This window comes from Zingiber officinale, chromosome 5B (assembly GCF_018446385.1).
Source record: "Zingiber officinale cultivar Zhangliang chromosome 5B, Zo_v1.1, whole genome shotgun sequence".
Taxonomy (NCBI): domain Eukaryota; kingdom Viridiplantae; phylum Streptophyta; class Magnoliopsida; order Zingiberales; family Zingiberaceae; genus Zingiber; species Zingiber officinale.
In genome coordinates this window covers 172,045-188,833 of record NC_055995.1, presented here as the reverse complement: position 1 = coordinate 188,833, position 16,789 = coordinate 172,045, and the positions used below count along the sequence as shown (strand labels likewise).

The 16,789-nt window shown below is 37.7% G+C and overlaps 2 protein-coding genes across 3 annotated transcripts; both read right to left on the bottom strand.

The window, feature by feature from the left end:
• Positions 1 to 370: 370 nt before the first annotated feature.
• Positions 371 to 2,918, bottom strand: LOC121983774 (L-type lectin-domain containing receptor kinase IX.1-like). Its single transcript, XM_042536387.1, has 3 exons — positions 2,776 to 2,918; positions 1,251 to 2,671; positions 371 to 1,186 (listed from the first exon to the last, which is right to left on the bottom strand). Exons 2-3 carry the CDS (start codon positions 2,538 to 2,540, stop codon positions 503 to 505), a joined length of 1,974 nt encoding a protein of 657 aa, XP_042392321.1. The 5' UTR covers positions 2,541 to 2,671; positions 2,776 to 2,918; the 3' UTR covers positions 371 to 502.
• A 119-nt stretch (positions 2,919 to 3,037) lies between these two features.
• Positions 3,038 to 16,537, bottom strand: LOC121983773 (protein BLISTER-like). Of its 2 annotated transcripts, XR_006112705.1 has the most exons (14): positions 16,131 to 16,537; positions 14,639 to 15,335; positions 13,948 to 14,510; positions 13,348 to 13,467; positions 13,168 to 13,233; positions 11,702 to 11,812; positions 8,970 to 9,046; positions 7,814 to 7,881; positions 6,832 to 6,945; positions 5,622 to 5,827; positions 5,419 to 5,487; positions 4,429 to 4,584; positions 3,384 to 3,558; positions 3,038 to 3,256 (listed from the first exon to the last, which is right to left on the bottom strand). XR_006112705.1 is itself a non-coding variant. In XM_042536386.1 (13 exons), exons 1-13 carry the CDS (start codon positions 16,206 to 16,208, stop codon positions 3,478 to 3,480), a joined length of 2,406 nt encoding a protein of 801 aa, XP_042392320.1. In that variant the 5' UTR covers positions 16,209 to 16,537; the 3' UTR covers positions 3,038 to 3,477. The 2 variants fall into 2 exon arrangements, 1 of the variants encoding a protein (XP_042392320.1); XM_042536386.1 differs by having other exon boundaries at positions 3,038 to 3,558.
• Positions 16,538 to 16,789: the final 252 nt, after the last annotated feature.

The following is a 16,789-nucleotide window of genomic DNA, read 5'->3' as shown; positions in this document are numbered from 1 at the left end:
TATCCTCACAAAATTCATACATACACCAACATAAATAACAAAAAAATAGGAACTCTGAGAGGTTTAATCAATTAAAAACTCATTCCACCAAATAAAAAAGCACCATAATTTTGAGCATATATATAAATCAGGTTGGGTAAATGTTAAACTTTTGACGATCTTACGAAATTATTTTTATTTTCATTTTTCATTTTCTTCTAAAAGTTTGATTTAGGTTAGGATTATTTTGGTTATTTACTTTTTTTTTTTCCTCTTTTCTACTTATGTCAAAAAGGGTTAAGTGTAGTTTTTTAAATAGAGGAGGGCAAAATGCAACCTGCTATAAAATATTAAAGGGGTTTAAAGTTATTAACCCTAAATAAAATTGAAATTAGAAAAATAAAATCAATTATATATTTAAAATTATAATCCTAATTCCATAATACACTTCTCCACTAAATTGTTTACTAAATAAGGAACAAGTCAGTGGAGAATAATCACAGAGAAATGAAGGAAGAACAAATCAAGTGTTCGCCGTCGACGAGGAAGAAGAACCTGGCGAAGTGTTGGTAGCATATCCAGTGACCGTTGAAGTCGTCGTCGTCGTCGCCACCGACGATGTGTACGAAAACCTGCACATCTCCATCGGCGGCGCGTAGAACATCAGCACCGGCATCGCCGGCGGCAGGTCCGGCAACGGCCCGCCGTCGGAATTCATCACGCTGATCGCCTGCTTCATAGACGGCCGCATCGCGTAATCCGGGTGCGCGCACCAGAGGCCCACCACCATCATCCTCTCCATCTCCTCCCCGTCGAACTTACCCCGGAGCCTCCCGTCGGCCGCCTCCAGAACCCTTCTCCGGCCGTAGAGCCCCCACACCCACTCCACTAGCCTGACGTCACTCTCGGCCGGTCGCCTCCCGCAAGCGACCTCCAGCATCACGACCCCGAAGCTGTACACGTCGGACTCCCTGCCGGCTTTCCCGGCGGCGACGCATTCCGGCGCCAGGTACCCCATCGTCCCGGCCGCCGCCGTCGTCTGCGATCCCCTGTCGTGGTCGACGAGCCTCGCGAGGCCGAAATCTCCCAGCTTGGCGTTGAAGGCGGAGTCCAGCATCACGTTGCTCGGCTTCACGTCGCGGTGCACCACGCACTGCTCCCACTCCTCGTGGAGGTACACCAGCGCCGCCGCCAGCCCCTGCGTCACCTGTCGGAAAATTTCGATAATATCGAACCAAACTATTGGATCCCAACGTTCCAACGACGACTACCTTTCGTCTCGCCGGCCAGTCGAGCACCTTCTCGCCGTGGAGGTGGCTATCGAGGCTGCCGTTGGGGACGAACTCGTACACCAGCAGGAACTCGCCGTTCTCGTGGCACCACCCGACGAGCTGCACCAGGTTCCGGTGGCGCAGCCGGCTTATGATCTTCACCTCCGACATGTACTCCTTCCTCCCCTGCTTCGACCCTCTCGCCACTCTCTTGATCGCCACCTCCTTCTTCGACTCCTCCAAGACTCCTCTGTACACCGCCCCGAATCCCCCCTCCCCCAGCTTCACCTCGTCGGAGAATTCCCTTGTCGCGGCGGCGAGTTCCCGGGAAGAAAACCCCATGGGGCCTCTCTCTCCCTCCAACTCTATGTCGATTCGATCTTCTTCCTTTTCTTCATTTATCTTCTTGCAAATCTTGTTCTTAAGTAGCCAAATTGCGAGTCCTGGAACGGAAATTAATCCGGCGACCGAGCCGAGTAGGAGGAGAAGCAGAGGAAACAGAGGATTCCTCTTTTTCTTTCTCGGCTGGAGAGTAGAGGTGAAGGACCAGGAGAGGAGGTTATGAATCTCCGTCGACAGGCCGGTGGCAGCCGAGAAACCGACGGCGACGGTCTCCGGAAGCAGCTCCCGGAGGTCTACCGCGTAGGAGAGGGTGGAGTTTCTGCCGAACACCGGGTTGTCTTTGTAGGTCAAGAAGACTGTCAAGTTGCGGGCGGTGGAGTTGTAGCTCACCCACACGTTGGCCGTCCTGCCGTCCTTGATGCTGCTGTTCCACGTCGACACCGCTGAGGACCGAACGGAGTTGACGTCGATACCGACGTGGTGGTCGTCTTCGTCCCAGTCGTTCTTGTAGGTGTCGAACTCGACGGCGATGAAGACGGCGCTGGCGTTTCCGATGAGGCCGAGGTGGCCGCCGGAGGAGACGTCGGGGATGAAGGAAGGGTAGGGCGAGAGGAAGAAGGCGAGGCCGTCGCCGTAGTCTGGCTGGCGGAAGGAGTCGATGACGAAGGAGAAGTGGGTGACGAAGTCGGTGAGCTCGCCGGTGGTGGCATCCCAGAGGAGGAGCGGTTCCCGGAACACGGCGCGGCCGGAGCTGGAGGTGATCGGAGCGCCGAGCTGGTTCTTGGTGAGGGAGATGTTGGGGTTGTTGTAGAAGGCGTCGCCTTGGAGGTCGATCATGGACGGAGTATCTCGGCCGAAGGTGGAGAAGTTGAAGGAGAGCGAGCCCGCCGAGGTAATCAAGCTCAAAGCTTGGAAGCAGAGGAAGGCGGCGGCGCCCACGGACGCCATTGTTACTGATTCTTGCAGCAGAAATTCAGCTCGAGAAGCAGAAGCATAAAGCTTGGAATTCTTCTTCTTCTTGTTCTTCTTCTCCGGCCATGGAATCTAGGAGATTTCGTCTACTTGAATCATCATCAGTCCTGCATATTAATGGCATTAAAAGACGGCCGGCGAGATTTGGAGTAGATTATTGGAGGATTGTGTGCTGGGAAGCCAAATGGAGGAGATTGATCGAGGGACAAACCGATAAGATCCTGTTTGGATTTGGTCGCCTTGGATTCATCTTCAGTTGGTGACAGTGATTTGTTGGCGTTGACTTCAGGGATCATCGTCCGATCGCCGCCGGTGAAAACAGTTTCAGAATCAATCTCCAACTAGTAATATGTCATTCATAGTACACTGAAGAAACTCTAGAGTTGAACTAAAATATGGGGAGAAAAAACTGAAAATTTTGCAACAATGGATTGAAATTCTAATCTGGTGAGTGAATGAATCAACATGACTAATGACACCGAACATATTCTCACTTATATAACAATTCCAACGATCATTTACAAAGAACACTGCAGGAAAAACAAAAAAGATAAACATAAGCAAAACCTCGGTTTATAATCTCCATCAGCGCTTCAATACCAAATCTGCCTTGAAGGAATCAGAAACTGGAATAGCATGGAATGGAGGTTAACACGGCTGTTGCTTCTTAGACTGCATCATTGCTCGATGGACTGAGAATGAATGAATACAAAAGAATGCAGGGGCAACTCAGATGGTTTATGTTTTATCCATTGGCGCACTTCCACAGAATTGATGGAAGTGTAGTTGTATTTTTGATGTAATTTGAATGATGGTTACCGGCTGCCGATGTACAGGTTGTAGATCTCCATGTATATATATAACTTTGATATGATAGAAGAAAATAAAGTTTACAGATTTGCTGTGCTGCCAATCATAGAAGCTTGCTGGTTCGACGTTTTGCTGGCCCTCCGGGGAAGAGTTTCATTATCCAACCCAACACCCGCTCGACCACCTAGGAGAAAGACAGGAAAAAAAAGGATGTTATTAATTTAGATTCTATAATGATATGGGTTATTGACAACCTATGGCAGACGGAAATCAAAATATCGGAACAAGTGTTTTGGCAACTCAAAGAGGATATATAAAACTTAAAAAAAATGCTAGCATTACAATTAACGATCGATACACAATTACTAAAGTTGCTTCAAATAGTCAGTGAAGTTACTAGCGCAAGGATTTGTCTAGATCCAAAAGGCATGCATCAGCAAAAGCCATTTGATTTGGGAATCCATTGGAGCAAGCAAAGATAGTTTGGCTCAGAAGGTTCATTGGGTAACTTAAAGAGGATATATGAATCTTAAGACAGATAAGTATTGACTCAATACAATAATAAATTTAAACTGCCCTTAATTCTCCAGAAGCTAAAATTACTTTACTAATCAGGAAATACTACTGCAAGGAGCTATCTAGATCCAAAGAGTATGCATGGATTTCCAATTCTCAGATCCAGCCATTTGACTTGGGAGGACAGGAACTGGAAAATTAGGAGGCACATCATCCATGCACAATGCAGTTTCAAGGAACCACCATCATAAATTTGGGTTTAGGGTTTCAACACCATCATAAATTTGGCAATTTTCTTTCCTAAATCCAGTCATGCTCTTTAAAAGAGTACAACATTAAACACCAATAGTGGATCATCATAAGTGAGTATACATGCTTATAAAACATTTCAAGAAGAGAGATAATCTTGGTTACTGTGAAAATAATCAAGAAAAGAAATGAGAACTACTTTGACAAGGCAGATGTGAAATAGGATGACTACAAAATTATTGATAAAATAAACAGAAAGCAAAAGAATATTGTCAAATGACTGGCATACCTCATCACCCTCATCAGCATATTCAGTCATATCATGTGCACCACGGTGGTCCATTGGTTTTACCAAGTGATTTTCGTTAGCCATTCTTTGAGCAGTCAAGAGTTCTAACCTCTGGGTTTGAACCTCAAGTTTCTGGGACAGTTCTTTATTCAATTCCTACAATATATGCAAACAAGTTAAATAGCAAATCACATTAGTTGCCAGTAATAAAGGGATTGAAACAATAATATGCAAACCAGTCAAACACTGAGATACATCTCTTTCCGGTGAATGCTAGCAATAAGAAATCTCAGGAAAAGATTTGCAATGAAAGGAGCCATTTGTACTTGGAGGTTTTCAAATTCCCTACCTGCCACTATAAAGTTCATGCCAAAAACAAATCCCTCTGAATGTAGTAATCTCATATGATACTTCTGTTGAGATCCATTCAGTAAAGCCAGCATACTAAATACTAGTCATGGTCTCTAATAATTAAGAATACGAATTATTTTAAATACCTAAAGTACTTTGTTAATTGTCTAATAGCCTACATTCAAGAGTTCAATGTCAGGGTAAGATGAGTGACCCTAATAATGGTAGTTGCAATTGTATGCATTGTTCAAAAGTTTACCCAACTCCAATTAACAAAAAACGTTGTTTTTAAAATATATATATATATATATATATATATGTGCACGAGGATTATATGTAAAGTGTAATATTTTAAGTTGAAAGAGAGTGCAAAGTAATCAGTTCAGAATGGTCAATGGATAATTTTGCCAAGAAGAGATTAGAGTCACAAACGAATTATAGTTTTTGGCATGAAAGACGTAAAATGAAAAAGATGTTAGCATTTTCTAAATTGAGAAACTAAGATAAATCAGGCAGCTAACCCAATTGAAAACAAAATCACCTAATCAAAAACAGATGATAAAATGGATAAGCTAATATGATCTGGCAAAGGCGTCTCACTTATTACCATCAAACTATCTATTGATAAAGGTTCATTACCTTCATTTTGGAACAGTTAGATGATTCGATTCTCAGAGCTTGTACCAACTCTTCTTTCTCCACCGCTAACTGCAAATGACAAATGTGTCTTAGTAATATGAAACCAGAAGAATTTAAAAAACTACCCACATAAGGGTCTTAACCATGTGCAGTTATTTCTATTAGCACAAATGTAAACTTGAGTAAGGAAAATGAAGTCCAACCTCAGATATTAATGCCCTGATGTTCTCAATCATTCGATGCTGATCATGTGGAAGATCAGCAGATGCATCTGGAAGGTCAATTGTTCTATCATCATGAAGAGAAGAGGATATAGAAGTATCACCAGATAGAGATTCAGATGGCCTGACATCGTGAGTCCTATTTATACTATTTTGCAGCATTGTTCCTTGGATACTAGTCTCAACATCTGAAGAAAAAATGAGAAACAAATAAAACCTCGAAGAAGCATTATCCAATAACTGAAAATCACATCATCAACCATCAAATTCCAAATAAAATTCATGATTTTCAGGCTGCCTAAGACCAAAGGACAGTTTTCAGGGTCAATTTGTTCTCCAAGGGGAAAATATCTGCTTCTAGCATCACATATTCTAACGAGAATAAAAAATACTGGAAACCAATTTATTGACTCCAAACAAGAATAAATTGTTGATTAATAATATATAAGAGGAAATCAAGAGTCCATCTTGAGAAGATAGATCAACATGAAAGGAGAATGCTAGAATTTGCAACACACTTATAACTTCCATATGTTACTCAATTTTGTTCTTCTCTATCCTCACTAGAATGGAAGCACAATAACCAATCTTAACCAAGAATAGTCCCTACTCATTCAATTATAGATATAGATTAAATAGTAGTTCAGTTGAACACAACTGAATGATGTAGTAAACTAGTAATGTTAATAATAGCTTCTATATGCTGTGTATAGCTGTGCTGACATTTCATTTTGTGTTGCAAATGGAAGTCAAAAGGCCCAACTTGCTATTTCAATAAATGTTGCTGCTCCAGCCTCTCCCCTTTTTTACTCTTTGCTATTGAGCTCCGAACTTTAGAAACCAGCCTAGCACTTGTTTTGTTAATTTAAACCAGAGCGGTGCCAAGATACCAAGTATATACCTCCATATCATGATATCAGTATCATTACTCTTAAGGCTCAAGTTAAAACAGTAGTAGTATACTAGATAGAACAGCTCAATATCACTAAAATAATTAAATATTTATATATTGAAAAGCCTTTTGATATAGATCTCTATCTGTCCTTAATTAGACTATTAAGAATTGTTGGTTCTTGTACTATTTCTCAAAAACTCAAACAAGTGGTATATATTTGAGCGAATTTTTAAACAACTAACAGTTTTTATTTCCGCAACAAAGCTAACCTAGCGGTATAGAAGAACTACTAATTACCTAGATCCTCGGTGGAGGTAGCTGCATCCTGTCTAGATGAGGAACTTCCTACTAAATCCTTTGCTTTTCCGTCATTAGATGCTTTTCGCAGCTTAGACTGTAAGACTTTCTTCTCTGTTTAAATACATGTACAAATGGAATCAGATTACTTCAGTAACATATACATGAGCTTGGAAAGATAACCCATATAAATAGTTATGGCAGCATGCAACATAAACAAAATTTCAGAGATATAATAATTGTTATGGCAGCATTAACATATAAATAGTTAAATGCAGAAAATAACTTTGAAGATAAAGACCATCTATTTCTTAGAGGTGGAGACAATAATCGGTACCAAACTACTAGATCAGATATGCTATTTTTTTCTTTTATAATTTTTTAGTGAGAAGACTTTGTTAGCAATGATAAAACATGATAAAATTTATTTAAATATGGATCATGATATAGTAGGGGATTGAGTCCAATGATATAAGAGGATCCATATAGCCGATCCCACTTAATGGGATAACACTTGGCTATTGTAGTTTTTTTAGTACACCTACTCTATGTTGTGGCTTAATAGACAGCTTTTTGTAAAGTTGTCTTATTGCTTTATTTATGAAGCACATTCATCTATTTTGAGAGTCTCTATTCCCTTCTCATGAGATTGTTGATTGAGACTGATTTTAAAATCTCCAATTGAGAAAAGCAACTTAGTGAGAACGTATACTAGTCTCGCATAACAACTAATAGCTAAATAAGCCACTCTTTTTATCTACAGACCAACAGTTGAAATTGTGTTTGCATTCCTCTAATGGGCATTCATAAATTGAATTTTTCACACACTTTAATTTAGAATTAAGAAAATGAAATATGCAACTTCACGAAATCAATTTTCATATTTTTCCCATACAAGAAGGCATGGTGAATTTATAAAATTTCATTGATTAATGGAGAAGCAACCAACAAAAGATACCAAAACTACATTAAAAAAATGAACCTTCTTGCAAGGCATCAACAGTAGATTGAAAATCTTGACGCTCTTTCTCAAGAATGGAAACTTTACGCCTGAACAATGGAAAATGAAGTGATCATACACTACAACAATGAATGCTCAAAGGTTATGTTTTACAAGACCATAGAGAAAAGGTTATATGTTCAAATAAATCCACTAGTTAAATTTTTTTAAAAAATAAATCTGCATTCGAGAGAAATCCACATATTAATAAGTAAGGTTCAAGAATTTGTGGTCCCATATTTGTTGGCAAAAGATGTATATTAGTCTCTAAAACAATAAGCCAGGAATCCTAACTAATTGAGAGTGGCTATGTGGATTTTAACTTAACATCAAACTCATATCACTGAGTAACACCAGATCTTTCAAATCATTTTCAATAATGTTGAGTAGAGTAGCTTATCAGGTTCTAATGTGAGCTAAATCCATATAGAAAAAGCCATGAGTTGATGAGCATTTACAAACATCAAAAATTGCTGGTTAAAATCATGGTCCATAACAGGAAGCATTGGGTAAAGTATTTTCTCACAAACCACAAAAGAAAAGCCATCTACTCACTAACTAATAGTTAACTTCCCTCGCTGGTTAATTATATCAAAACTATGACAATAATTGCTGGTGAAAATAACTGAAGTTATTTTTATTTAGCAGTAGTTAACTACAGCAGTAATACATGATTAAAAATTATTGAAACAGAAAAAATGAAGACAAAAAATGGCTGGAGTAAGCCAATCACAGCTGAAACAAGTTTGACAACATAACAATTCAATTTAATAAAGGCACTCCGTGCTAATTTTTCTTATATTAATACATGCAAAGAATCAAACGAAAAGGAAAAAAGTGTCGCAAAGCCATTGTGTTTTATACTGCATGTGGGAAAGGCATATGAAGTACTCCAAAAACTATATATAAACTTTAATTTCTAACTTTTATTAGTCAGAAAGTAGATAACTTCTTATCACTTGATTGAATTGATAATTTGTTTGAAAAAAATAGAAAAGATACTCAGACATATTATAATTGGTGTGTGTGAACTCTTATTTTCCAACACAAAATGGACACAAAGCCCATCTTGTTAAAAGAACAAAAAGATAAATAAGAGACCAGTAATCAACAAAATTGAAAGGAATGCCAATCTTACTGATATGGTGCTAAATCAGATTTCCAGTTCTCCAATTCCTTTTCCAACTTTAGCTCATTAGACCTCAACCTCAGTGCCTGTTTGAAGTGTACAGAAAAGAACAGGAATGAGTAACAATAAAAATGGCAACTACTTGTAATGTGGAATACGAATTAATTCAAAACCAATTCCTTAGCGAAGGATCAGCACTATCATCATAGAAGAACAAAAAAAAATAGAATTCAATTGACAAGTGTCTTTCCATTAATATAGTCACTCAGCGTGTAATAGATCTATACACCTCAGTCAGATATCTGATGGAGGACTGCAGGTCTCAGTTAGTGATCCCATGCAAGAGAAGAGTGGATACAAGGATAAATGTTTATTAAAGCTTCAATGAATAGAGAGGAACACTTCCACAGGCTTTTACAATAACATGGTCTTAGTAGAAATCATAGATTTGGCATACCAAAAGTAGTAAAAGTAGAAACAAATACATCACATAGGAACCATGTAAACAAAACTATCCACAAACAGTTAGTCAGATTTCAGGGATGCAGATATGTGATAAGCAGAATGCTTGACAGTAAGTAGCAGAAGAATGCAGAAGTGGAAGATAAGGAATTCACCAGGATCAGGTTAGAATGAATATCAACTATGTGCATAAAGTATACATCACATAGGAACCATGTAAACAAAACTATCCATAAACAGGTAGTCAGATTTCAAGGACGCAGATATGTGATAAGCAGTATGCTTGACAGTACGTAGCAGAAGAATGCAGAAATGGAAGATAAGGAATTCACCAGGATCAGGTTAGAATGAATATCAACTATGTGCATAAAGTACATCACATAGGAACCATGTAAACAAAACTATCCATAAACATGAAGAAGAGCAGAAAAAGGAATAACTTCTAGACTTAACTTGTTAAGGTAAATGAGAGTTGTAAAGCAAGTAAGGAATTGTTGACAATCATGGACGAACATAACATGGTTTTGTTAACAAAAGAGAGAGGAACCCCCTAACCCAGTGTTTCAAAAAAAAATCTCCAGGTAAATATTGGTAAGATGTAGCAAGTTAGTAACTTGGTGTCAAAATGTCTATTTCACATTGTTGGGGATTGTGCAAGGTGGGAGAGCATGGAGGAACTCCTAACCAGTGCTTTTGTACTGGAGATAATATCATAATAGAGACACAGAGGCCTGCTGTTTCTTAGTCTTTCCAGTTGAAACGCTAAAAGAACCGATTCAATTGGGTATTTTCCACTAATACAACCAAATTGATTTAGCCTCCACTTTTCAGCTGATCTGGATTTTAAAAACATTTCTTATAACTTGTGAGCTCTATGAACTGAAATGATTGACTTATCTTCCCTGGGAAACACAAACCATAGTGGTGGGTGAATGGGCATTGAATTCAATTTTCTTCTTCATCGTCCTTCTCCCTTCCTTGCTCCTCTTCCTCTTCTTTCTCCTCTATCACGATACATTACCAGCACAAACAATTGGTAACGTCCTGTACCATGTGTCGGCACAACTCAGGATACCAGTTCTGATGAAAGCCTCTAACCAAAACTAGTTCTAATACCAGTTCATTAAACCATGCTCTGAACAATGTTTTGGCACATAGTGACCTTTAGCCCAACATCATATGCTCATGTGATCAACACGAATAAACACATAGAACAGTTTACTTGAATATGCAGCCACATATAGATGAGGACTGTGTATTCAGTTTGCGTAAGCATAAAAACTGACCACAAATGTGAGTTTATGGAATTTATCTGTCTTGTTTCTGCTATCATACTATACAAGATTACAAATCTTTGAAAATGCAGCCACATATAGAAGAGCAAGTGCATTCAGTTTGCATAGGCATCAAATCTGACAACATATGTGAGTTTATGGATTTTTTCCCTTTTGTTTCTACTATCATACTATAAAAGATTACAATGTCAATATCACAAAAAATAAGGTAATAACTAATAAAGGCCTTACAACATCAACCCAGAATAATAATTTTTAATATATTGATTGTTTGTTTTTCAAAATTTTATTTGAACAAATTGTATTATGTATCACATGTACTCCTTAACACAATCAATTTTAAACACATTACACATAGTTCCCAACAATGCTCAAATATATTCATGTTATGATGGCACATGCACATCTGATCAGAAACTTATATATAAGACAAAAAACAAAAGCAAATAAAAGATGATCAAGCAAGCATTTCAAAGAACTGCTAAGTTCTTGGGCCTCCCTTCAGAGCTCCTCCATTCAATATCAAAAATTCTAAAGATATAAGAAGACAACGGTGCAATGGATTTATTCAGCACCAAAGTTTATAGTTATACATTGTGTAAGATATTTTTAAAAGGTTTCATTTTAATATTCATCTAACAACTATGCCAGCCTAGATCAAGAAGAACTATAACTAATCATATAACCAGAATACCATAATCAACTTGGTAAAAGAAAAGCTAAAACAAACAAAGTGTGTAAGCTATATAAATTTATAAACTGTGAGGTGTCTTTTTTAGTTTATTGTGAAGTATAAATGATGTTGCCTTTTCAAGCCTTAAGAATCAAGATTGATAAAAAAGTATAAGCCATATATTGATAAAAAAGTATAAGCCATATATCTCAACTGTTTGGTGTATGGTTCATTGCACATTGAACTTATTGCACCATGTGTAGGCAATAACCAACATTTTGATGATAACTAATTAAAGTAAAACAAATTACCTTCTCTTCTAAGCTTATTACTTCAGATGCAAGTAATTTGGCTCTCTCATCAGCAGCATTGCATTCTAGCTGAGCATTAGTGCACTCCAACTTAACAGTCTGTAGTGCAAGCTGCAGAGATTAATAAAAAAAATCAGAGAATGCCACTACCACTTTAGTTTTATTACTAAATCATCACGCAGCATAAAAACTACACCTGGAAGAAGCAGCAGTCATATAAGAAATTGTTTGTATTTAATAGTTGTCTGTGGAAAAAAGAAACGTACTTCCCAGCAATGTGGATTTATTTGCTGAAAATGTCTACATCAGAATAAATGACTGAAAATTTAGTCTCTATCTACCTCCATTACTTCTCCATAATAGTATCTGTTGGAAATTTAATATTTTTTGTCTCCAATGATTTTATCAATTTCTATGTTAATTACAGTATATAAGATAAGTCAATCTGTTTCTCACCAGCAGTATCCTATGTTCTTTGTCGTTTTATCCTTATCTACAGAGTAATATAGGACTTATGCTCAATCCTTTTCCTGATACTTTCTTCCTTATGTCACCAAAATAGATAATGGTCCTTATCTACAGAGTAATATAGGACTTATACTCGATCCTTTTCCTGATACTTTCTTCCTTGTCACAAAAATAGATAATGGAACCCTAACCTCATTCTCTTCACATGCTTTCATAATTTATCTCTTCATTTCAGTAAATTTCAACGTCCTGTGACACCTTCAATTTGAGGGAAATTGGGAAGATAAAACCTAAGAAGATTTTAACCCTTTTTTTTTCCAAGTACAAAATCAGTCATAAACTTCAGAATCACACTACTAGAGTTTGAGAAGGAGCTTTCAACTTTTACACTTATCTTCATTGTCATCATCAAGAAAGTTAAACAAAATATTTGTGTATCGATTTTGTGAACCAAGTTAGACATCCATTAATATCTATTCTACAGCTTGGGGTGGATATATACCTTTTTTAGAACATATAAATTTAGCCTTGTGTGATATATGTGTGTGATACACCCTTTTTAAATTAATACAACAACAACAACCAAGCCTTTTACCACTCGGTGGGGTTGGCTGTATGAATCATTTTACACCACTGAGCTTTATCTCCTATTATATCATCATCTATATTTAAATAAATTTTATCTTGTTTTATTGTTGCTAACCAAGTCTTTTTTGGTCTTCCTCTTCCTCGTTTGATATGCATGTTTATCATAGTTTCACATCGCCTAACTGAAGCATTTTCAAATTAATAATTTAACTTTATGCCTTGCAACTAAGTGTGACCTAAATTGCTCAAACTGTTGCTCAAACTGCTAAAAGGAGTTACTTTGGACTCTCCTGCTAAAATAATATATAAGAACATCCATCTGTGAGTCTCAACTATTCTGACTATCAGCTCCTCAAACAATGTAGAAAGGAAAAACAGAAAACACTTGGACCTCCAGCAGAAAGACTAACCATTTGTGCCTTCATTTCCTCCTCCAATCTTTCGATGTCAGATTTTAACTGATTGACTACTTTGCCCTGCAAAAATTAAAGGATTTCGAAATTGGAGAATCATTGATGTAGTGGAAAGCATAAGTTCACAAGTTTAGCTTTGACATGGAATAGATGAGCTCATCCAGTCACAGATCACACCTGTTGGTTAAAGCTATCGGTTACTGCTGTATTCTCAGCAGCCAAGGATTCTGATAGAGCTTGAGATGTCTCTAGCGCTCGTTGTAATGAAAATTTCTCTTGAGTTAAATCATCAATATACTGTAGGATAAAAAGAATAATACAGCTCAGAAAAAACACAAACAACCTATCACAGCATAGTAACAAGAAGAAAAATTCAAGTCATTTATATTCACTAATCAAATTTTAAAATATCAAAATCACATAGGATACAAGTTGAACAAATCGCAAATAACTCAACCATGCTGGTTGTGAACATCGTATTGCACCAAACAGACAAGCAGTGAATAAGAATTGTTGTTTACTACTAGCCCTCAAGGTTGTATAAAAAAAATTAAAAGTCCATAGTAATTCTGTAAGCAATGTTCTTCTATGCTGACTTGCAATAAAGCAATAAATTAACAACTTTCAGGCTTCAGCCCACTGAGTACAGGCAGACCTATATTTTATTTGCAGAAAATTTTAAAAATACCGTTCACAGAACTTAGCAAGAGCAACAAAGCATTTTCTAAGGCATGTCTTGCTAAAATGCTATATACAACATTAAGAAAAATGGGTAACCTGTTCCAGAGCAGAAAAATCTTCATCTTTCTTTGTAGATGGGAACTCAGGTTCCTTCTTGTCACTTGTTCTGTAGTCGAGTTGTTGCTCATTATTCAAAGAAGCCAAACTATTAGAAGTGAATAGCTTCTCCTCCAAAGAATCTAAATTTGTAGAGCTTATGGATTTTTCCAAAAGATTTTCTCTAGATGGCTGCACTGTAACCGAAGATAAGTGATTCTCAGTGTTCTTGAACTTTGAGCCATCAAACATTCCAGGAGTAGCATCTCTATCATGCTTGCCATGGAGAGAATTGGACATAGAAGGTACTGTGGAGACACTAAGAGAATCAAGAAATGAAGGACGGGATCGACCAAAATTAGTTCCATAAGACATCAAAGGAAACTGTTCGCTAGAAAAACTTTCAAAACCAGGATCAAAGTTTGTTGATGAAGACTCTGGTGACTGGAAAGATGTATTCACAGCATCAAGACGACGACTAATGGCATCAGAAATTCTTCCTCCGCCCAAGCTAAGAGCACCCATTTTATTATTCAGGTTGCTACTTAGAAATGGTTTTTGTGCTGCATGAAAAACTACTTTGTGAGAACAGAAGTATTGTATTGAAGTATTCAAGAAAAAAGGAGTGAAAGGATCAAGATAATAAAATGCCATTTATAACTAGCATGATTAAAAACTGAGACTCAATTACCATCAATTACCCCAGAAACACCAGCTGATGTGCTCAGCAGATCAATGGTGTTACTTGCAGAAATAGTTTCCAACTTCTCAGGAACATTGCTCATATCATAAGTAACTGGTACATCAATATCATGCTTGTGAGTTGTGGAAGAACTTCTGCTCCCTATATCACCCGACTGAACATTGTGCAAACGAGAACCTGAATAGTCAATTTGTGCATCAACATATGGCTCTCTAATAGCTGGATTAAAAGCAATAGTTTGGTCTCTTTTGAAGCCATCAACTAATCCAGCCTTTGATTCCTTGCTACTGCTAAGCTCATTTTTCTCTTTCCAGTGGTCATAAAAACCATTAGATAATCCAGAAAAGGTTGAGTTTTCCTGCAACTTGGATGTCCTATCCTTTAACTCTTGCACAGCATTATTCTGTAATGCATGATTGCTGAAGTTCAAAGAAGATGAAGAGACAAACATCCTTTTTGAAGAATCAAGATCACTGCTCAACGAAGAAATGACTATTTTATCTTCATTAGGCATTGTAGTGCCTGAAGTTTCAGAAATAGCTCTACCATTCCTATCCAAGGAAGATTCGCCTCCATTATGCTGATTGATTTTAGAAGTATCAAGGTATTGGTCTGAATCAGCTGACTGCAGTTGACTAGCAGATGCAACCTGTTTAGAAGCTTTTTTCTTTCGGAACTCTTCCAGCTGATAAATCAGATCAATAAACCAGTGCAAACAATTAATACACCACTACAATTTTAAAGCAAAGGCAACTGGTAAATCTGTGACATTATGCAGCACAACGATACTGATGGCAGCTGAGACACATAGTATTGATTTGTATGTAGCCATTAATGATGGAATAAGTCAGCTAATCTAAGATGTTAGAAAGGTGGATACACTGATGTTGTGATACTTTGATATCGAAGATTATTAATAACCAATCACATGAGCTTGATCCTGGAGGAACGCCCAATTAGTTCTGGGTCTAGACAAATTGTATTTGGGAGACTGTGGCATAAAAGGCCAACAAAGCCAAACAGGACGCCAGTAAATTGTCCAATGGGAAATTCTGGAAGCAAAATGCCACTGAATGTTTCAAATGCAACCTAGGGTGGTAATGTGTAGCAAGGGATGCATGGGTGTGTTAAGTAGTCAATTTTCCTAATATTATGATTCTGATATAAACAACCTTAGTTAAGGTCCAAATTTAATGTAATATCGCAAGTAATATTTTTTAGATAACACAGCTTTTTTACTAAAGATGTGCATTGGGCAACAACAATAACAATGTAACATTAGATGCTTCCCCCAATTCGAGAATGGAGACTCGACCAGGAAGTTAAATTAACACAGAAAGAAACAACAAGCCAGCCTCAAGACGCAGACGCTCGTAGATAACTCTCAAGATCTAAATTTACTCCGAATAAATCATTGTCGAAGAATTTTATGCTGATCGCCGATAAACCAGAAACTACAGAAACTAGACTGAGATCATACCTTCTTCTTGCCCAATTCGAGATGCCCTTGCTTGCGCGATGAAGCGACCGAACTCGACATGACCTTCGCCGACGCCATCCCGAGGGAAGGAAAAGAAAAAACTCCCTTTCAGAATTCGTCCCCGGACCCCTCCTCCCACGGCGATCCAAAATGATCCGCGAGCACAGCCTTGGGTAAAACAACAGCGGAAGCAGATATCACTTCTTCGAAGGATCCAATCTCGAGGAAATCAAGCGTATCGGAAAAAAAAATTGAAACCCCGAATCGCGGCGGAAGCGAACCCAACGGGATCCCGAGATCAGAAGGAAGCGAGATCCAGAGGAGGGAGTCCGACGAGGCGTTTGTTAGGGATTTAACTATGCGTTCGTCGATCCCTCTCATTCGCTGTTCGCCGTGCGCTGTTTCCTTTTTTGTTTTCATTTTGATTTTGATTTTTGATTTTTTAAAATTGACTAATCCAGTGTGAATAATCTCGTATTATCCCACGTTTTTAATCAATACTTCATTAAAAAAAAAATCATCAGTTAATTTATCAAAAATTAAGATTTTAAATATTAAAATAATTTTTATTAATTTTAAGCCAATGTATTTAATTTCTGATTTAAGAAGTTAAAATAAATCCGAATCAAAAATATTTTAACTACTAATTATAATAATTT